Here is a 21881-nt window from a genome sequence, read left to right as displayed (position 1 = left end):
CCTATACATCCATGTGCTTGAAAGCTAAATCTTCCCAGTCATTTAAATTTGCCAGGAAGGTTGCTGTAATATTCTTCATCTCTCAGAGAATATATTGTAGAACCTGGTATAATCATCATCACGTAGAAACTGCTAATTATTTTTGCCTTTAGAACAAAATGATATGCAAGTGTGGCTGAGAATACAGGCAGACACAAAGGCAACCAAGCTTTTGTGCATATAGTGCACGTAGAGCATGAACATACAAATCACAAGGAGAAGAATTAACAGGCTCATCATGATCCCTATTAGTTCCAGGACACGTTTCCTTGGGTGCTCCTGAGATGATGCTAATATCACCCAGTGCACTGGGACCGTAACTTTCCTTGTTCCTCCCAGCTCCATAACCTTGGTTTGAAAATCACTATCCCCTTCCTCCCTGCAACGTCTAACCTAACCATACCCACTAACATCACACCCCTGCAAATCCATGCAAGGAATTGTGCCCCTTCCATCTCAAGGGGATGCTGAGCAGGCCACAGTCAGGGCAGGCTGGAGGAGGGGGGTCATAGGACCCGGCTGCAGCCTCCAGCGACCACATTCCACTTTCTGGTTCACCGAAGAGGACTGGGCATGGGGCAGACTCAATCCACGTAGAGTCTGCATTCCATGGCCCTGAAACTCTTGGGCGACATTATACCTTTTCTTCGCTGCTGATGTTTCGGGTGGATGTTCTCCAGGTGATTGAGGGAATGGGGTCTCCTGAGGCTTCACAGGTAAGTGTGACCTGTTCCTCTAGTTCCATGGCAGTCTGGTTCTCTACGTAGGTGATTTTGGGTTTTGCTGAAAAGACAGAACACTTCCATGAGTTTGACATTTTTTTAGCTTTCCAGGTTTGAACTATAAAGGCACCATTCAACAAAGGTTATCAACTTATTAATCATATGGCCCTATTCTAGGTGTTGTACAAGTTAACGAGCTGAACCCCCCCAGCAGCTTACAATGGAGCAGGCATATGACGATACCAAAGTGACAGGAATAACAGTGTCCTGTATGGGGCGATCGCCAACGGTGGTGGTGCAGGAGGCCTGAGCAGAGGAAGAGCTCTCCTCTGGCTGAGTCTTCATGAGGAGACAGTTTTGGGGCTGTCTTTGGGGCTGGGTTATGAGATTTTCAGTACATGGAACTTTGGGTGGACACGGAGTCATTCCAAGTGTAGAAAGGCACGTGAATGAAAGCAAAGAAGCAAGAATGTGTGGAGAGAGGGTGGGGAAGAGAGCAGAGCATCAGGGTCTGCGTGTCTGTGCCTCAAAGCAGTGGGAGACAGTGCTGGAGCCAGGCAGAGAGCATCTTGATTGCCTGGCTACAACTCTGGCTTGAATTTTATCCCCTACCTGGTAGAGACCCACTGACAGTGTTTAGTCAGAGGAATGAAATGCTCATTTGTATTAAAGGAAGGTTAATCTAGGCAAAATTGAAGATGGAGAAAACCTGAAGGTGGGTAAACCAACCTGGAAGCCCTGGCATTGCCCCAGATGTGACATAATACAATCCTGAATGTCCTCTCGGTGGTGGTGGTAGGGGAACGGAGGAGAAAGGGCAGCTTCAAGAGAGATGCTGAAGGAAGGCTTTACAGGAAGTGGAAGCGAACAGAGGGCAAGTAGAGATGGGAAGAATCCAAAGAAGAAATTAGGAGTCCAAATGACTCTGAGATTCTTTTTTTTAATTATTATTATTTTTTTATTCTATTATTATTATTTTTTGCAGTACACGGGCCTCTCACTGTTGTGGCCTCTCCCGTTGAGGAGCACAGGCTCGGGATGCACAGGCTCAGCGGCCACGGTTCACAGGCCCAGCCGCTCTGCGGCATGTGGGATCTTCCCAGACCGGGGCACGAGCCTGTGTCCCCTGCATAGGCAGGTGGACTCTCAACCACTGCGCCACCAGGGAAGCCTGACTCTGAGATTCTTAATACCCTAGGAGGGTCGTGTTAGCGTTAACTCAAGTAAGGAAATGTGGTGGGTGACTCACTGGGGGCTGGGGAGTGGGCTGGGGCTTGGGAATAAGATGAGTTGAGATGAGCTCATTTCCCAAATGTTTTGGGTAATGCAAGAAAGCACAAGCATTCGAAAGCTGAGTTTATATGTAAAAACATTAGAGAAAGTTGAATTTTCCCAACTTAAAACAATTATCCTCTGAAATCACTATACTCTGAAATCCATCAAAGAGAAAAGATAACACTGCACAAATATAACTTATTTCACTAATAGAGAAAAAGGTCAGGCTAGATAAATAAACAAACCATAAATAAATCAGAATTATGGATAATTTTTGAAAGAATTACGTTTCCTTTATATTCAAATTCATACAGTAACTCCAAGTAGACTATTAAAACTACTGCCTATTATATATCCTTCAAGTTGAGGCCTTAATTCTGTTTTAATAAACAGAAAACAATGATGGAGCTGTGCAAATATCTGCTTCTATATAAGATGACTCATTTAGTTCAAATATTCTCCTACAGTTAATCTGTACTAATGGCCTGCTGATAGCAAATCCTTTTTAAAAAAATAATTAATTAATTCTGGGGGGCTGTGCTGGGTCTTTGTTGAGGTGTGCGGGCTTCTCTAGTTAGTGGTGCCTTGGCTCCAGGGCGCTGGCGGGCTCAGTAGTTGTGGTGCGCGGGCTTAGTTTCGCCACGGCATGTAGGATCTTAATTCCCCAACCATGGATTGAACCTGCGTACCCTGCACTGGAAGGCGGATTCTTGACCACTGGACCACCAGGGAAATCTCCGCAAATCCTTTTTTTTTTTTGAAATTTTTTTTATTGTGGTAAAAGTCACATAATATAAAGCATACTATTTTAACTATATTTAACTGGACAGTTCAGTGGCACTAAGTACATTCACATTGTTGTACAACTCTCACTGTCATCCATCTCCCAGATTTTTCACTTCTCAAAACTGAAACTCTGCCATTAAACACTAACTCCCTATTCCCCCTCCCTACCCCCTAGCCCCCAGCCCCTGGCATCTACCAATGTACTTTCTGACTCTATGAGATTCCACTTACACGAGGTACCTAGAATAGCAAATCCTTTTTGATGGCTAGCACCCAGGCACATCTCAATCCAATGTGGTCAAATGATTACAAATTTGAACTGATGGAACCCATATGAGTGAGGCTTTCCCACAGGAAGGTTCTGTGTCTATCTTGATCAACAGAATGTTCAAGGAGGTTATAACTCATATTGGATGGAGTAAGTGCTAAAGTGTGTTGAACAGAAGGTTTTAGAGAAGCAAAATAAAAGTTGCATTTCTCTACTGTTAAAATCACAGATTGAGGGCTTCCCTGGTGGCGCAGTGGCTGAGAGTCCGCCTGCCAATGCAGGGGACACGGGTTCATGCCCCGGTCCGGGAAGATCCCACATGTTGCGGAGCGGCTGGGCCCGTGAGCCATGGCCGCTGAGCCTGCGTGTCCGGAGCCTGTGCTCCACAACGGGAGAGGCCCACGTAACTCAAAAAAAAAAAAAAAATAAAAAAAAAAATAAAATAAAAACCACAGATTGAAACGTTAAAAAATCAGCCAAACAACTGAATTTACTGAACTGACAGTTGGTTTGGGGTCTGGAGGCAGCCACAGGAAGGCTGACTTTCTGGCCTCTTGGAACCTACATGGACATTGTGATCCAGACAGTGTTTGCTGACCTTGTCTCACTCCACAGTGCTTTGTCCTGGCAGCAAAAGGTTAGCAGAAGACAGACAAGGGACAGTTAACATCTATTAATAATATCTGGTCTTGGTGACTCCATTTCCCAGATGGTTATAAAGGCTACACTGTGTAACTCTTTGAACAAGGCAAAATATATTCTTGTTAAAAACATTATTAACAATGGCTAATTTTGTATGGGCTACAGAGGCTGTTGGAAGGAAGGCAAGCTTCTTGCTGGTAACTTATTCCTTTCTGCACTTCAGAAGCAATGCTATTGTTGGAGCTAACTGAAGGCTTAGAATGCTGCCTTGGAAATAGGATAGCAATACCATTTATTGTCCAAATTGGGGCATTCTGGAGAGTGAAAGGCATGCTCTGAATAATTACTCTGGGACAATGGGCTTCACTGAGCAGACAGGGACAGATTTGGGGTCAGGCTGCTTATGAAAGCTTCCTTCCTTCTGAACACCAGTACCTAGAAGAATCTCTCCAGGTTTTATCTGTGGATGGTATGTGCACCATTTTAATGAACCTCCGTTCTCGGCCCTTTTGACTTTGGATCCCTGTTTTGTTCTCCACCTGCCACCATGAGACTTAATGCCTTAGAATGTTCCATTGCACCTCTCCCCACAGACCCTCCTGTGAGCACAGCTGTCTTTGTGAGTTTTCTAAGCATGCTTGCTCTCTCCATCCAGCACATCCATGGCTCTGCACCCAGCCACTGAGGGCCAGACTTGTCTATTCTAACTCCAATCCAGGGTCCTGCAAGGCCAAGGAGGGCTCCAGGGCCCCTACTTCCCTGCACTGAGGTATTGGGCATGACAGGGTACCCCTTCCTTCAGGAGTCTGTTTGTCCTTTGCTGTAACTCACAAGGGCTGCTTTGGTCCTAAGGGGTCAGCTAAGCAAAGCTTCTGCCCACTGGTGAACTTGCCTCAGACCACAGCACCATGAGGTCTCAAGAGCATTCGTACGAGCATAATAAGAATCTGTGGAGAGAAAAATACTTCTTCAGAAGGGCCCAGGGGAGGGGAGCAATGGAAATTCACTGCCAAGTTTAAAGGAAGGTAGGATGCTCTTAGTAAAGAGAGCTTCTGGCTGATAACTAGGGCAGTGCATGCTGGAACATGTCCCTTTCTTAGGAAAAAATGGTATTACTTAGGGTAATTACGATAGTCCCTAATTTAGATATGTCCCTTACACACTAATTGCTAGCCCTTCTTGAAGCCACAGTTCTGAGAACTTCTTTACTATCTAAGCTTCAGGCTTCTTTCCTCTTCTGCCTCATTGCTGTAACTCTGCTGCTTCTGGGGAACCTGTCCCATTTCTCCCCAAATGCTGGTCCCCCGATGGCAAGGCAGAAGGCAAAGGAGAGGGAAAAAGGGGCTGAAGAAAGATGAAGCCCCAACTAGCTAGCCCTTCCCCACCTGGCTCTCAGGCCTTAGTACCAATCTCCAAAACCCATGGGGAGGCCAGAAGGAGGAGGAGAGAAAGGAGGTCAAGAATGTGAAATGAAGAGAGAAAGGAGGGTACACATGGGGTACCAGGTTGCTCCAAGGAGACCATGTGAACTTTCCTCAGGATATTACAGAGGAGGATGGGGCCCAGATTAGAGGTGGGTGGGCCCGGAGGATGGGGCGTCTATGATCCTTTTCCCTGTCTCTGCAGGAGTCGGCCCACCTCTCCTCGTTTGCTCTACTGGGCTGCCTAATGAACATTCTCCCAGCTGCAGTCTTGGGAAAGAACTGTGGTAGTGGAGTGAGAGAGAGGGAGAGAGAGAGAGAGAGAGAGAGAGAGAGAGAGAGGGAGAATGTGTGTGTGAGAGAGTGTGTGTGTATGAGAGACAGTGTGTGTGTGTATGAGTCTGTGTGTGAGAGTGTGTGTGTGAAACAGAGAGACAGAGTGTGTGTGTGAGAGAAACAGTGTGTGTGAGAGAGAGTGTGAGAGTGTGTGTGTGTATGAGAGAGTGTGTGTGAGTGTGTATGTGAGAGAGAGTGTGTGTGTGTGAGAGAGAGAGAGAGTGTGTGTGTGTGATGCAGGAGGGAATCTGTGGCGAGGGAGGAGGGTGGAAATACAAATCCTGCCGTCCCACAGTTTCTGCATCCTACTTTCCCTGCCTCCTTCCCTGGACTCACCCACCCTCTTCACCTCAGCACAGCCCCACGTGGCTCTTGACACTACACATTCCTCCTTCCTGGGGCAGCCATCGTCACCAGAGAGGCCTGGAACAGAAGCCAAGATCTCTTCTTGACCAGCCAAGTTAGAACTGAGTGTACTTCCGTAGAGAAACCACGTATCCCATGGAGGTAAAGGCAGAATCCACTAGTCATTCCATATGGAATTCAGATATAATATGTGTTAAACTGGGTTTCATGGAGGAGTGACCACCATTGCTAGCCCAGGGAATGGATGTGAAAGCTTGGGTTTGAGTCCCGGCTCCTTGGGTAGGACACCTAATCTCTCTGTGCTCAACTTCCTCACCTGCAATATGGGGATAAAAATTAAATCTACTTCACAGGATTGTGATGAGGTTAAAAGAGGTCATTTATGGATAGTACTTCACATACAACGTGCTAGGCACATTATACGTGCTCACTTTGTGTTGGGTAGTATTATTATTACTTTATGGAGCTGATATCTAAAAGAAGTTCCTAAAGACAAGTGACTACATGTTTCCAGGTTCATCTCCCTGCCACATACATTATGCTTCATTCATATAAATCTGATTATGATTCCCTCATTTATTCAAACACGGGTGTCTATTATATGCCAGGTGATGTTCTAGGCCCTGGGGCTAGGCCTGTGAGTGGAGCAGACACAGTCCTCATTCACAAGTTCACATTCACCACAACATTGGCTCTTCCAGCCTTGAGGCCTGTGTGGCCTGCCCTGAAAGGCTTGCCCACCTCTCCTGCATCTGGGAAACTCCCACTAGGGAAAAGCATATCATCTTCGAACACTTCTCTAACTTCTGTCACACAGGACCAGAAATCAAATCTTTTCTTATAAAACACTGTGTGTATTGCTATTATGAAGTCATTATAATGGGTTGTCATTAAAAATTTCAGCACCGATGATCTCCGTTAGCCTGTGAACCCACTGATGAGAACAGAGTGTATGTTATTCATCTTCGTAACCTGGGCAATGGCTGGGCCCACAGCTGGTACTCAAATGTTGTTAACTGACACCATCTATTATAATTTATAGGCTTATATGTTTATGTCCCTTTCTGTGCTTCTCAGGGTCAAAAGACCATACCTTACTCATCTCTGTAGCCCCTCGCCCAGCAACAAGGGCGCTTAGTAAGTATTTGTGAAAATTAAGGGATACATTAACAGATGCATCTGTCTTTCATCTAGAAAACCTTAAAATCAGAGTGACTGGGGTAGATAAGTCAGAATCCAAGAAAAGACTGTCAAGAATATTTTCCAAGAAGTTTAGCTTCACTTTCAAGTATGTACAGTTAATTTAGACCAAACTGATAACCAGTTTCTAAGCCCATTAATTAATTGTCATTAATGAGTAAACAGGATTCATCTGGGATAGCGGGTCCAATTGCACATAAACGCTTGATTTTCAAAGGTCTATGTTTACAAACATCAATGAGTTCTCCTGATCAGGCTAAACAAGCGGGTCCCAGGCAGGTTCCCAAAGCGCAGGTGCTGGGACCACCAGGGAGCTGCGTGCACCAGGGCTACCCCTGCGGTGTCTGTACTCTGGCAGCACCACCTACAGTGGACTCGCTTATCTGTGTTTTTTTTTTTGTGTGTGTGTGTGTGTTTTTTTGTGATATGCGGGCCTCTCACTGTTGTGGTCTCTCCCGTGGCGGAGCACAGGCTCCGGACGCGCAGGCTCAGCGGCCATGGCTCACAGGCCCAGCTGCTCCGTGGCATGTGGGATCTTCCCGGACTGGGGCACGAACTCGTGTCCCCTGCATCGGCAGGCGGACTCTTAACCACTGTGCTACCAGGGAAGCCCGTTTATCAGTGTTTTTAAAAAAGACGGGCAGACAGAGCTGAGAGCCACTAGGTTAAACATCTCTCTGCCACAGATTCGTTTGTCAAAGTCAGGTCAAAGTGCATTTCAGCTCTAAATGAACAGAAGTTAACTGAGTTTATAGAGACGAAGTGAGTAGAGATATGGAGGTTCTTTTCATGACTTTTAAGACCCTGCTTCACACAGGCCAGGGAAAGAAGAAACGGAGACAGAGGCAGCCACTTGGTCACTAATATTTAGCAAGGGCCTATTCCGGAGTCTGGCGCTGTTTGGAATGCCAGAGATAAAGTGACATGTAAGAGTGGAGGCAGGAGAAATAACTCCCCAAACCAGTATGTAAATGAGATGAGTTTAGGTACGGAGAAGGGCACTGAAGAAGAGATGGGTGGGGTGAAGATAAGGGAGATGCGCTGGCCAGAACAGGGAGGGAAGGATTCACTGAGAAGCTGATCTGAATGATGCACTGACATCTGGATTAGGGATGACACGAGGGCAGCTCACAGGAGATCTGGGGAAATGATATTCCAAGCAGAAGAAGCATCTAGCGTAACAGCCCTGAGACAGAGAACAAGCTTAGTGTGTCTGAGGGAGAAGAAGAGGGCTTCCGGGCTTGGAGAGCTTTAAATGTAGAGCACAGCAGAGGCATGATGAGGTCAGGAAGGAAGCCAGGGGCTAGCTCAGATCTGGCCTCTGTTGACGGCAGGGAGTCTTGATTTTATTCTGGTTGCAATAGGAAGCCACTGGAGGATTTGAAACAGAGCGGTGGCGGTTAAGGTTATTCTGGCTACTGTGAGTGGGAGGGGCTGAAGGGGACCGATGCATGGCTTGGACTAGGGCCAACGTGGTGAAGCTGGCAAGAAGTGGGGTAGGTTCCCAGGCAGAGTGGACAGGGTCTTGCTGATGGACTGTGTGGGGTAAGCGGAACTGTGGCAGAGGGGTGACCTTGACCCCCCTGTCCTTACCGAAGACCTTGAGGTGGATGGACGCATCCTGCTCGCCGGCCTTGTTCTCGGCAATGCAGACGTACTCGGCCTCGTCGTTCTTGTCCACCTTCCTGATGGTCAGCTCAGAGCTGTCGTCGCTGAAGAGGTACTTCTCCTCCTCCTCATTCTCTATCGGCTCCCCGTCCCTGCAGGGCACAGAAATGTAAAGGACCGTGATTTTGACTACAGAGCTAAGAGGTTAATTTTTCATTAGTTTCCATAAAACGCGGACCGAGCCCATGCGAAAGACGGAATCTTCAGAGAAAGTTAAGACGCCAAATTGTACTTCCTCGTGATTCCTCTACCCAGACCCCCGATTCTGCCCAAGGGCTGCAAATTGCGCCCCCCAAAATTCCAAAGAGAACATCTGGTTCTGCCCCACAAACTGAAAATGAAGGAATCCAATGCACACACAAGGCAAGAGGACCTGACAGAAAGGAATCCATTCTGCACCCAGAGCTGATGCTCCTCAGCCACCCACCCCTGTTCCCTTGAAACGTCAACACAGGACAGGTCCTGCAAGGTCTCCTTCTCCACTAGTCGGCGATAAAAAGCACGAGCCAGTTTCTTACTTTGTCCAGCTCATGGTGGGTTCTGGGAAGCCTTCGGCATCGCACACCAGGGTGACGGACTGGCCAAGGTTGGCGGTGGCATTCACTATGCTCTGTCTGGCCTGGACGGTGGGCGGCACTGAAGGAAAAAAGGACTGTCAGGGGTGGCGGGGAAAACTTGGAAGGACCCGCTGGCCTGGAGGAGAGGCACTTCTGGGAGATCCCAGGTCAGACGGTCAAGAGTCCTGGGCAGCTGCCCAGTTACTGTGAGGGATCTAAGTTCAGGTGTGCACTAAATAATTACTGTAAACTGGATCAATAATTCATCCACAGATGCACATTAGTACTTTTCAACAATACATAGTATTGTTATACATATAACAATATATAATATTGCTTTTCAATAATATAGATTTAGAAGCTATATGAGTATGTTTTGTTCATTTTACAATGGTATTCTATTTACAGTGGCTATTTATCATTATATATTTTCTTAATCAATGCATACCAATCTTACAACTACCATGATTGATGGAACTTGCTTTCAAAAGGGGGCTCTTGGGCTTCCCTGGTGGCGCAGTGGTTGAGAGTCCGCCTGCCGATGCAGGGGACACGGGTTTGTGCCCTGGTCTGGGAGGATCCCACATGCCGTGGAGCGGCTGGGCCCGTGAGCCATGGCCGCTGAGCCTGCACGTCCGGAGCCTGTGCTCCACAGCGGGAGAGGCCACAACAGTGAGAGGCCCGCGTACCGCAAAAAAAAAAAAAAAAAGAAAGAAAGAAAAAAAAGGGGGCTCTTGATGTTGGAAAAAATTAAAAACTCCTGCTTCTAGTGATGAAATGGTTAATACCAATTTGAAATGCACCAGCTCACCAAAGAGCGACATTTCTCTGGGACTGTCACAAACAACCCTGTGCACAAACTATTTTTTACCAAAGGAACGAGAGGGGGAGAGTTTGGCAAAAAATATATATCCATATCCAAAGCAATTTAACCATGATTTACTTATTTTCTTAGTACTGACATTTCCTGTAAACATCTTGTAAATGTCAGATCGATTCCATGGGTGTGTTTATTTGACACTGCAAATTAAGATTAATAAGCCCACAGACTATGATTCTGACTGTTCTGAGGCCTGAATTGATTATAATATTTTCTTTGAAGACTGAACCAGGGGACTAACTTAACAGTTACAGTAACCTCAAGGACAGTGAAGGATGAATAAGAATTTACTAGTAAGCATGGGGCAAGTTTCTAGTGTTATAAGATAATGAAGGACATTCCAGAACTGCACTAAAAGTCCCCACCCTTGAGGGAGACCCAAAGACAAGTGTGTTTAAAAACAAACAAACAAACAAGACAAGGCAGAGGTTGGGGGTGGGCTGTGGGAAGGGGTGGACTCAGTTGCCATGGATGAGCCAAGGTTGTACCCGTGGAGAAAGCAGAACAGATCTCCTCACCATTCACAATGACCTGAATGTCCTTGAAGTTGATCTCCCCGCGTGCCAGGATCCTGCCTTCACAGCGGTAAGTGCCCTCATCTGTTTTCTTGATGCCCCGGATCTGGAGGTAGTTGTTGGCCAGGACTATGAATCGGACTAGAAGAGACAAGGCACAGGTTCATCCAAGGATCGGTCAGAGGACTGGTATCTGCAGGCAGGTGGCTGAGCCTTTCCTTATGCCTGCCTTCAGGCTTATGGGGGTGCGGGGCCAGGGAGCGGGGAGAGGCTCTAAGCTGCAATAAGAAAATGTGGCCCTGGCTCCAACATAGAGGCAAGGGCAAAAGTCTATTGGAAATCTGTCTTTTTCCTTGGAGAGAAAGTCAAGTGCTTGAACATACAAACTCTAGACATGCAACCTTTGATCTGGAAACGACATGGGGTTTGGGGATGCTGGAATCTGAGTTTGGGCTAGAACGCCTCAGAAGCTGGTTCAGTGGCCCAGGGGAAAGGGCAGCTACCAGGTCTCACCATCTTTTTTCAGGATGACATCTCGGCCTTTGTGTTTCCAGATGATGGTTGGGGGGAGGGAGCTGACCACATCACACACAATCACAGCATCTTCCCCCTCCCTGAACTCCTGCGGGGTTGGCGCGTTCTTGAACATGAGCTTCTCTGGAAAAGGAACAAGAGGAGAGTGAGGAGAAACGGCTGGTTCTCCCACAAAGATCCCTTTTCACTGGCACCATACTGCTTGGATTCGAGTCCATATATACAGTGGTACCAAAGGGGGTCCCACCCATCACTTGGCCAAAGATGCAGGCAGAGCAGCTGGCACGAGGAGGGGAATATATCACCCGTGTTTGGCAATTAGTGTCTATTCAGAGTGCTAAATTTATCACATGTTGTGCAGAAAAGGGTCTACAGAGGGAAAGGATTGTCTTTACCAAGGGTCTTTGCCATGTGGGATGGAGCCAATGAAACACAGTGCACAGGTAAACTGAACTGGTAGAACATTTATTCTACAACTAATAGGAGGAGGCACCAGTCCTTCCTCGGCCTCCCACTCTGCCTGGCATCCCATCCCATCCCATCCCCAGCCTGTCTACAGCGGAAAGAATTGTGAAGAACAAAACAGAAGAAAAGCAGGCTTATGGCAATAAATACTGTGACAATCAATACTGTTCCATTGGCTGTCACCCATCATTACCCTGGCCAACAGGACAGATGCATGATAACAAGGTAATGAGATGCCACCTCCAGGCTGGTTTCGGTGGCAGTGGGAACTACCCATGCTGAGTGGCACAGAGTGTTCAGATAATAACCCCACACACCCCGCCGAGCCTTTGCACTCCATTACCAGCAGGAAAAAGTGAAATAAGAGGGGATAAACTGAAGTGTGTACAACAGTCAGTCAACCCTTGGGGAAGGGGGAGGGGAACCCATCCTAGTCCTCTGGGAATGGTGTAATTTCAATTTAGAGACTGGAGGCCAGTGGGAGGTAGCTGTGACCAGCACGAACACAGGTGTGAGCTGGGAGTTGGCTGAGGATCATTTAAAAACGTACTGGAGCTCTTAGCTTGATGCAGAAAAGACTTAGGGGAAAGGAGGAAAGGGGCCCTGTCAAGCCCTCAGTGGGTCCGCTACTCCATCCTGCTCTCTCTGCTACCCATGTGCCTTCCTAGACAAAGGAGAGGACAGGGAACCCAGAAGAAGGAAAAGGGGGAGGATCTTACGGAAGATCTTCACATTGACCGTGGCCTCTGACTCGGTGCCGTCCTCTGCAGTGACCACACACTTGTAAATGCCGGCATCATCGATGTTGGCATTGTAGATGGTGAGGGTGGAAGAAGAGTCATCGTTCCACACCACCGAGATCCGCTGCTGGTTCGGGGTGAGCTTTTCTCCATTGGGGGAGAACCAGGAGATGTCTTTATCTTTGGCATCTCCTGCCACTAAAGAGGAAGAGATCATTTTCAAACCACTGATGCTGAAAAGACAACGACCTCTCCAGGGTGACAGTGGGTACTCAGTAAGAGCTACTGAGCAAGAGCTCATCAGGCTTGATGACAAGGGGCGGGGGGATGACCATTCATGTTGGTGGTTTCTGCGTTTAATTGTTATGTCCATAACAGTATTTGGAAAGAACTCAAACACTGGTGCTGGTATTTCTCATAGTGGTCCCATCCCTAGTGAGGGAAGAGAAGAGATATTTATCGGGGACCCACTGTGTGCCAGGCACTAAGCTAGGAGCTTGTAACCTCACAGAATGGGGGGCAAAGGGAGTTAGTATAGCTGGGATCTGAGCTCAAGGCTAGCTGGTCTGAGCCAACACATCAGCTTATTTTCCAGGGCTTAGATTACGGTCTCTTAAGTGGAAGATGAGACGCTGGCTAGTTTTGGAGTGTAGACTCCAACCACTTTCATTCCAGCATCTGCCTGCACAAACTGGCATGACTGTCATTTCAGCACTCCCACCTCGGAGAGGCAAATGCATCTGCCTAAATGCTGCAGAGAAGGTAGCCAGCATCGCCTCTGCGTCCTTTCCCCAGGCACCTTGGGATACAGCTGCTGAACTGTCCAGACACTGAGCTGGAACAAGGGCTCTGGGATCCCCAGACATGGCTTTGCCCTGCCTCTCCGCACAGCACCCTTCCCCAGCCCACACCCCCCGCCCTGCAAAGATGCTTAGTGTGGAAATGAAGCAGCCTTCCTTTCAGGGCCCATCATGTTCTCAATAAACATCGCTATCTGCAAGATGTGCTACGGGCTCCACGGCTGCATGTCCAGGTCCTTTCAATTGCTGTAATGAAGGCAAAGCTGGAAGGAACACATCCAGTGGCCACCAGCCGCCTCATCTGGCGCAAATCATGACAGCATTTCAAGGCCCCTCCCTGCCGAAAGCGACTTGCTCGATGCCCGTTTACACCTAGGTCAGCTCTTTCCTGGTCCTTTCATGTTCCAAATCCCAGGCATGTCACATACAGAGACTCCAAAGCCTCATATGAAGCCTTTCCTCCGCAGGACATTTACTGATAATTAGCTGAGCTGTGGAAACGGGGGCATATTTTCTAAACAAAAGACGAGGACACCAGGTCCAACAAATTCTAAGCTCTGGTTGGGGCACTGGGACAGAATATTGGAATTCACTAGAGAGCTGGGAAACCCAGGGCACCTGTCCTCACAGCAAAAAGAGGTACTGGTACTCAGTTTTCCTTCAGGCACTTTTTAGGCCTTCTCGGATTTTCCTGCTCTGGGGGATTGTAATAATCCGTACACTGGCCCACTGAAGCATTCTTTCGGCACCAGCCCTGATCTCCAGGGTCATTCACGGGACTCTGGATGTACACAGCGCAGGGGGTCTGGGGGCTGTGTTGACTCTCCTAAGAAAATCCCTAGACCTCCTCCATCACGAAGCAGAAGTCCACACAGCACATTTCGCTGTCTGAGGCAGCCTTGGTAAGGGAAGGAAGGGGCTCTGAGCACTTCCCTGGCTCTCTGGTCACCCTGAGAGCCTGCCACAGGGTGACCCGAGATCCCAGGTGCACTGCGATCAGCCGGGCAGACACAGCCGCTGGCTCTGCTCTGAGGGGTGGGTTTCCTGAAATGCGGTGTGACACGGGCACTTGCCTTGGCATAGGAAGAATTTGGACTCTCCGACGCTGATTTCCCCTTGGCTGGGAACAATATCCACCTGCAGAGAAACTGGAAAAGACAATGTCCACTTTAGACACACGTTTGGATTTCTGAGACAGAAACCAGAGCTTTGATTCCAAAACAGAGTCTCCCTGCTCACGTCAAGAAAGAGTGAAGATAGGAGGTTGTTTGGGTTTTGAGAACTTGTCACCAGAGTTCCTCATGCCGGGGCCAGGAGCAGACAGGGTCCAGGCCATTCCCTGTGGAATGGGAGTATCCTCTATCAGACAGTGCAGGGTCCCCTGGAGGATCTGGGGGTGACCTCTGCGCTAAAGGTTTCTGATCCTTTGAGAAAGCTTCGAGTCCTGCTCCAAATAGCAGCAAGTCTGGGATTCACGGAAACAGCAGCCCAGCCAGTTCCATATGGATCATCAACCTGCAGCATCCCCACAGCTGTGTTAAGAGGGAAACCTGCCCCTCCACAACCCTGCACAGGGTTTCCTGACACTTCCCCACACCACGAAGCCTAACCACTACGTGGAAGGATTCAACGTGAAGATCCAAAGCAGGGGATGCCAAACAAACGCTCACCTTACCTCACGACTATAGGACCAATACACCTCTTTGCATAAGAGGAGACAGCAATCAAACATCGTCACCCCAAGTAGTCAGTCACCTCTTCTGAAATGCTGGAGTCTGTGCCCTGCGGTCCCCTGAATCTCTTGGCCACTGCACTGCAATATTGGAATATCTATACGCTCCACTCCACCCGTAAGACAAAATACGTTGCACCGGATCTCACAGATTCCTGTATTCATGGAGTTCCTCGTTGATCTGCTTAGAGCAGATAACTGTTCCTCATGAAAGTAAACTTTTAGGGAAGGAAAAATGCTGTTACTTATTGGGATTCAACTTCCTTCTGCCTTTCCCCCTCTTTGGTGAAGTAAATCTGCAAGCTAAAGGCTAAGGGACGTTTGGTTCAATGCGTGTAGCTTCTCAAAGCCGGTACGAAGGAGGGGCCTGGACAAAATAGACCGAGTAATAGAGCCTCAGCTAGCCATTCCTTCGAACAGCCATTTTCTCTTCACAGTAGAACGGAGGGAATGCTCGTTGCCATGGTGACAGCCTTGCAGAGCTGCTGTGGGTCTCCGTCTGCGCTCATTTGATGAAGAAGCAACCATGGCTGTGCTCAGTGGAACAGAGGGATCAAAGGGCCTGCCTGGGTGGGGAAGGGGGGGCATGGGGGCAACTCAGCTATCAGGGGCGCAGCCTTCCTAACTGTCCTACTGACAAAGCAGCCCATGGAAAAACCCAGCAGAGGCTGCAGAGAAAGGGATGGCTCGGTGGGACAGGAACGTAATGGGGGGGAGTGAGGGTGATGGTGAGGAATCGGGAACAGGCTGGGAGAGGATCCTGAGGGCTGCACTGTGAGAATACCAAGTGGGAGACCAGAGACTTCCAAATGCTGGTTCAGAAGAAATAGTATAGTAACTGAAGGGTAGCCTGTCTCTCCCTCAGTCAGTTTGCTGCTGATGACTCACTGGGGGCCGAGGATGGAATTCTTCCCGAGCGCAGTGAAAGGTCTTCCCCTACCTTTCCTGAATTTCACCCGTAGTGCACAGAGCTGCAATGGAATAGAATGCCGGGGCCATGGCACCCGGTGGGGAGGGGGGCAGGAGTGCCCGGCGGTGGCAGGTTTCTCCCATCACTCTCTTCTTTTTTTTTTTTTTTTTTTTTTCAGTACGTGGGCCTCTCACTGTTGTGGCCTCTCCCATTGCGGAGCATAGGCTCCGGATGCGCAGGCTCAGCGGCCATGGCTCACGGGCCCAGCCGCTCCACGGCATGTGGGATCTTCCCGGACCGGGGCATGAACCCGTGTCCCCTGCATCGGCAGGCAGACTCTCAACCACTGCGCCACCAGGGAAGCCCCCATCACTCTCTTCTGGATGGAGTCAGGGCCACTGAGTTCTAACCTGAGGGAGCTGAAGGGGTTCCAACTATCACCATGTCCTGCCTCCTGATTTTCCAGATCAGAAAAGAGAGGTAAAGTGACTTCCCTAAGGTCATGTCTAGTGAGGACCGGGGTGGCCCCAGAGCCCAGGCCACCTGGTTCCCAGGTAAGTGTTCTTTCTGTTACGTAAGGCTGTCTCTCTGAGTAGGGGATAAAATGTTTCCACACAGTTTAACAAATAATCCTGCCAACCTGAGGAACTACCTTCAGATGCACATCCCCTAAGAGAACAGAGCAAGCCTGCAGTATCTGGGGGAGCGTGGGGCCCTACAGAGAGGGCTACAGGCCAGTGTCATCCATCTTAAGGCCGACCAGGACCTTTGCGATCCCTGTCTGTGGCTCACATTCCATGGAACAACAGGCCTATGAAGCCCAGAAGCTGCGCCGATGCCATCTGTCACCTAAGTAATGGTCCTTTCTGGAATTTACTGGGGCATTCTTTAGAGAATGAGAGGCATATTTCTGCCTGGAAAGTTCACTGGCCCATATGCTGTGTATTAGCAGCCAGCTTCAACATATGGATCCTGTTACTCTCACAGAGCCCTTACTGCTTTGAGAAGGATTTTCTTATCCCAAGTGAAAAAACAGCCTTTATTTTTTTCAGCTCTTTTCAAACAGAACATGCCTCTCAAGAGGGAGGAGAACACGGCAAGGCTGAAAAGTTTCCATACTCAAATGTGGTCAGTATCTATCTTTGGGCCAAGGAGAGAAGTGAGAAATGAGAATTACAAGGGAACTCCTGGCTTCACCAGATCCCATGCACACATTTATCATCACAGAGATTTTTTTAAAGAAGAGATACCCATTTAGACGCCTGACCTTTTGCACACATGGAAAAGATAGTGATTTCTCCTTCCAGACGCCAGTCAAAGCCAGGTCAGAGGAACCCCAGACTCTGAAAAGTCAACGCTTGGATGTTTTCCACCGAAGCACAATGGCTGATTATTCTTCTCCAAATGCAAAACCTTGAATTATTAGGTTTAATAACGGTAAGTGGAAATCCTGCTCTAAACCCCAAACTCTTTCCCTTCACTTCTTGTGGCCTTTTCCTTTATTACTATATTAGTTCTCTTACTGCTCCCAATAAAAATTCCTGCCTCGACTTTCACCTTTCTCCAGTTGCAAATATAACTGAAATTTCCTCACCAGGCCTACCTCGGACCCTTTAGAGCAACTATGAAAACACTTCTTCCAGAAAAAGTATCTCATTTCTTGCTTTGTAGAAACACGGTGTGTCATCTTAGATGCATCCAAAGACACACGCTTATAAACACAGGTAGTTGGAGCTGGCTGGGACCCAAGGGCAGGCTTTCAGTGTCCTCCCATAAGGACTCATCCCCAAGGCCTCTGGCAGCCAGTTCACACTTTCTGGTTTACAAAGCACACTTTGTTACTTCACCTGAGGCTCACTACAATTCTGGGGTATAAAAAGGCTGATACTGTAGTCCCCATTCCACAAAAGAGGGAATCAAAGCTCAGGGAAATGAAACAACTTGCCCAGGGCAACTCAGCTAATAAGTAGTAAAGTCAAGATTAAAAGTCATCTAATTTTAAGGCTCCAGCTCTTCCCTCTACACTCCATAACTACCACTAATCTTTTCTTGGCCTCCTAATGGGCCCGTTATTGTTATTACCTATTAGTTACCATTTGCTCTCTTTCTAAATTATGGGCTAGAAAGAGCAGAGTGTACAAACATCTTATTATCAGGTTGCTGCCATCATTACTACTCTGGTTAATTATAATTGGCCTCTCTGTTCACAGATAACCATAGCACTATAATTCCCATTTTACAGATGGGGAAGTGGAGGCTCAGAGCCCTAAGTAATGGTAATAGTGGGGTCAAGATTCAAAGCCAGGTCAAATGCATCCAAAACCCCAGCCATTTCTCCCACACTGTTCTATCCCTTGTGAACAGACAGAAAAAGGTTCTCTTGAGAATGGAATGAGTCCCTTCTCCATGTCTCATTTAAAAAGTAAAATAACCCCGTGAGAGATATTTATGTTTCAAAATGTGTTTTCTACTTAAATGTATTTTTTAAAAAGTGATGCCTTGTTCTGAAAGATATGCCAACTTGTTTAGCAAACAGCTTCAGGTTGAGGTAGAAGTTTTGTGATGCCCAACTCCCTAGGAGAAGCAAGCTGTGAAGTCTTAGTTGCTGAGAAAAAGGAATTAAAATTTCAGTTCTAAAGGTGCTAAGGCACTTATCAGAAGAGGTGGGATCTTACCAAAGCAGAGCAACAGAAAAAAATTATTCTCATTTCAAAAAGGAACTCATAGATTTCATCTGAGTCAGGAACTTCTTGCAGCAGCTTAATTTTACTAGATTAATTTTTCAGATTCTTATGTGCTTGAGGAAGTAGGAGCTGAAAGCAGAAAGTGAGCCCAGGTCTGTCCCATGGCTAGGTGACAGTACTTCCTTGTTAAATGGTTATAAAGACACTGGTTCCTGAGGAAGACAGACTGCAGAGATGCAGCAGGCCCAGGGCCAAGGTAGGTGCACCTGAGGACCATGTTCTGGTCACCAAGTTAAGATATGGGTGAACGACAGAGGATCAATCAGATCAATGACCGTGCATCAGATAAAGAGATTTTCCAAAACCTGTTTAATAACAGCTAAGGATTTTTGAAAAAGGCATCAAAGTCTAGTTCTACATTTATTTTCTCAGCTATTGTTCTAGAAATGAGCCTTAAATATCACTATACTTAACCACTTTAATGGAGACTTATTTTTTATTTTTCAAAGTATACTAAAGTGTCTTTCATTTGACGGTTCTGTGGGAAATCCAGATGTTGGAACCAGAAGTGTGATAACCGAGGCACCCCCACCCCTTGCCTAGACAGTCTGCTCTTGTTGTTAGCAAAGTACTCGAGGGAAGATAAAGGGCAACTTCACTGATAAACCAAAGAAACGCAACGAATGTAAAACGGAGACTCAAATGGCAGTCCTGTGGAGTGGGGAAGGCCACGGACTCTGGGCCAACCCTCAGCTCTACCACGTACTAGTGTAATCTTGGCCAAGTTATTTAACCTCCTGGTGCCTTTTTCCTAATCTGTAAAATGGGGAAAAACAGAACCCTTATCATAGGGCTGTTGGAAAGATTAAATGAATTAATACATGTAGAATAGTCTCTGACACATAATACACATTTTATACTTGTTGTGTATTATTATTATTAATAAGCCTCTATCAACAACCCTTCCCAAGGAAATTATTTTGGTTACTATTTTTGAGAGAAGCTATGTTTCCCTTTATGGTTTTAAATAAAGTAAACTTCCTGAATGATCCATGTGTTGGTCAGGTGGACCGATTCCACTCTCTACATTACCTGAAGATATTTAACTTGCCTGTCAGAACTTTATTGGTATAAAAGATGACTGAATTCAAAGCCAAAAAAACAATAATGTAGGCACTCTAGCCAAGTCACTTCACCTCAATTTTCTCGTCTGTAAAATGGGGATGATAATAAAACTGAGGTCTTGTGGTTGGACTGTCTCACAGTTAAGAAGTCAGGATCTAGAGTCAGAGAGTCCTGGGTCCAAATTCCAGCTCAGATATGTAGTAACTGAGTTCTCAGGAGAGTTTCAGGACCTGTGATTCCACATTTGTAAATGGACATAACAACCCAATCGATCTCGCAGGGATGTTGAGATGATATAGAGAAGTAATGTATGTAAAGTTCCAAACACAAGGTCAGGCTCTGCTGGTTGTCTTTTTTTTTTTTTCTTTTTGCGGTATGTGGGCTTCTCACTGTTGTGGCCTCTCCCGTTGCGGAGCACAGGCTCCGGATGCGCAGGCCCAGCGGCCATGGCTCACGGGCCCAGCCGCTCTGCGGCATATGGGATCCTCCCAGACCGGGGCACGAACCCGTATCCCCTGCATCGGCAGGCGGACTCTTAACCACTTGCGCCACCAGGGAGGCCCTGCTGGTTGTCTTTTAAATGATAGCACATACATGAGAGTACTTTGAACTCACACACACACACACACACACACACACACACACACATACACACACACCCCCTAAACAAACAAAATCCCCAATAATGTTTGTAATGAGAATGAGATAGCAGGAACCTCTTGCAGACTACTGGATTCAACTGTCCAAAATCTATTAAGGGGTGTGTGTCTGTTTTTATCTATGTGTATGTATGGGAACATCCACTGAAAGCATAGATAAAAGTGTGTGTGTGTGTGTGTGTGTGTGTGTGTGTGTGTGAATAGAATAATTCAACTTGTCAGATTGCTACTGTTGCAAGAAGCAGCTGGACATAGGTAACTTTTCTCATTTTGGGAGAGAAAAATGAATAAACAATTAAGGATGACAAAGGAGTCTCACCCATTCTTGACATGTGAGTCTCACAGTTCTGGCTTGAGCTACTGTTGACAGCAGCTGGGTAGGAAAAAACGAGGTGGACTGTTTTACTTTCAAACATTAACCCAAAAGTTATATGTCAGTTTAAAGGAACTATAACATATATGCTTAGAGATTTTGGCTTCTGGTTCTGTATAATGGCATCATAATGGCAGACCGTATTCTGATTGCCACTGGAAGCATCCTCCTTGTCTAAAGCTGGTTCATAGCAGCAACCAAAATCATCTAAGAGTCATACTCAGGGCTGCCAGTCTCTTGGTCAGCCTAGTTAGGGCCCCATCTATGTAAATGCTGGGAATCCTATGTAATTCCCGTTTAAACCTAAACACCCAGAAATAATCTAGCTAGGGTTTCTAAGCCAACTGAGATAAGTTATGACCAAACCCTTGGGAAACCCTCTGTGTGTAGTCCTCACAGGACCCTGGGCCCCTGGCTTCTCCTAGTATATCAGCCAGCCTAGAGAGTGAAGGAAGCCCTCAAGAAAGCTGTGGTCGGGCTTCCCTGGTGGCGCAGTGGTTGAGAGTCTGCCTGCCGATGCGGGGGACACGGGTTCGTGCCCCAGTCTGGGAAGATCCCACATGCCGTGGAGCGGCTGGGCCCATGAGCCATGGCCGCTGAGCCTGCGCGTCCGGAGCCTGTGCTCCACAACGGGAGAGGCCACAACAGTGAGAGGCCTGCGTACCACAAAAAAAAAAAAAAAAAAAAAAAAGAAAGCTGTGGTCTTCCCTGGTTGAGAACCCAGCACTAGCAGACTTGCAAGAGCAGAACTCAAGACTGGAGAAGGACGGGAAGGGGGCTTTTGGTGGTGGGTCCATGGTTTATGCCTTTTGAATGGAGAAACCAGAGCTTCTGTATGAAGACAAACCATATAGAGAAGCTGTAGATAAGATACAGACTTTTCTAAACCAAACTCACTTAGTTCATATACCAAGCAGGTTTCCAAAGCCTATCATTTTAATAAAGCCATCAAAACTGGACAGTGTTTCATTACGAAACTGATGCAATGACAATTCCTGGTGAAAATTCTCTTTAGCCTCCTCAAATCTCAGGACTCTTCCAGAGTGATGGGGGGAGGTACGCAGAAGGTGAATATGGCTTCAGAATTCTTCAGCTTTCTATGCAACATGATAATACAGTTGAGATTATACTATTATACTAAGGAAGAAAACGTATTGAGCGTCACTACACAACTGAGGCCTAGA

The 21881-nt window shown here is 47.2% G+C and overlaps 1 protein-coding gene across 4 annotated transcripts in view; it reads right to left on the bottom strand.

The window, feature by feature from the left end:
* The window catches only part of NCAM1 (neural cell adhesion molecule 1), a 327998-nt gene that overhangs the window by 51058 nt on the left and 255059 nt on the right, over positions 1 to 21881 (bottom strand). For all 4 annotated transcript variants that reach the window (XM_060105673.1, XM_060105674.1, XM_060105675.1 and 1 more), the window contains exons 2-8: positions 14288 to 14362; positions 12394 to 12612; positions 11189 to 11332; positions 10679 to 10816; positions 9242 to 9359; positions 8649 to 8815; positions 680 to 822 (exon numbers count right to left, since the gene is read on the bottom strand). In XM_060105673.1, coding sequence (XP_059961656.1) covers positions 680 to 822; positions 8649 to 8815; positions 9242 to 9359; positions 10679 to 10816; positions 11189 to 11332; positions 12394 to 12612; positions 14288 to 14362 — 1004 coding nt within the window. The remainder of the gene's footprint in view (positions 1 to 679; positions 823 to 8648; positions 8816 to 9241; positions 9360 to 10678; positions 10817 to 11188; positions 11333 to 12393; positions 12613 to 14287; positions 14363 to 21881) is intronic.

This window comes from Mesoplodon densirostris, chromosome 7, assembly GCF_025265405.1.
Source record: "Mesoplodon densirostris isolate mMesDen1 chromosome 7, mMesDen1 primary haplotype, whole genome shotgun sequence".
NCBI lineage: Eukaryota > Metazoa > Chordata > Mammalia > Artiodactyla > Ziphiidae > Mesoplodon > Mesoplodon densirostris.
Note: the sequence above shows the minus strand (reverse complement) of the source record. Positions and strands in the feature narration are given on the sequence as shown.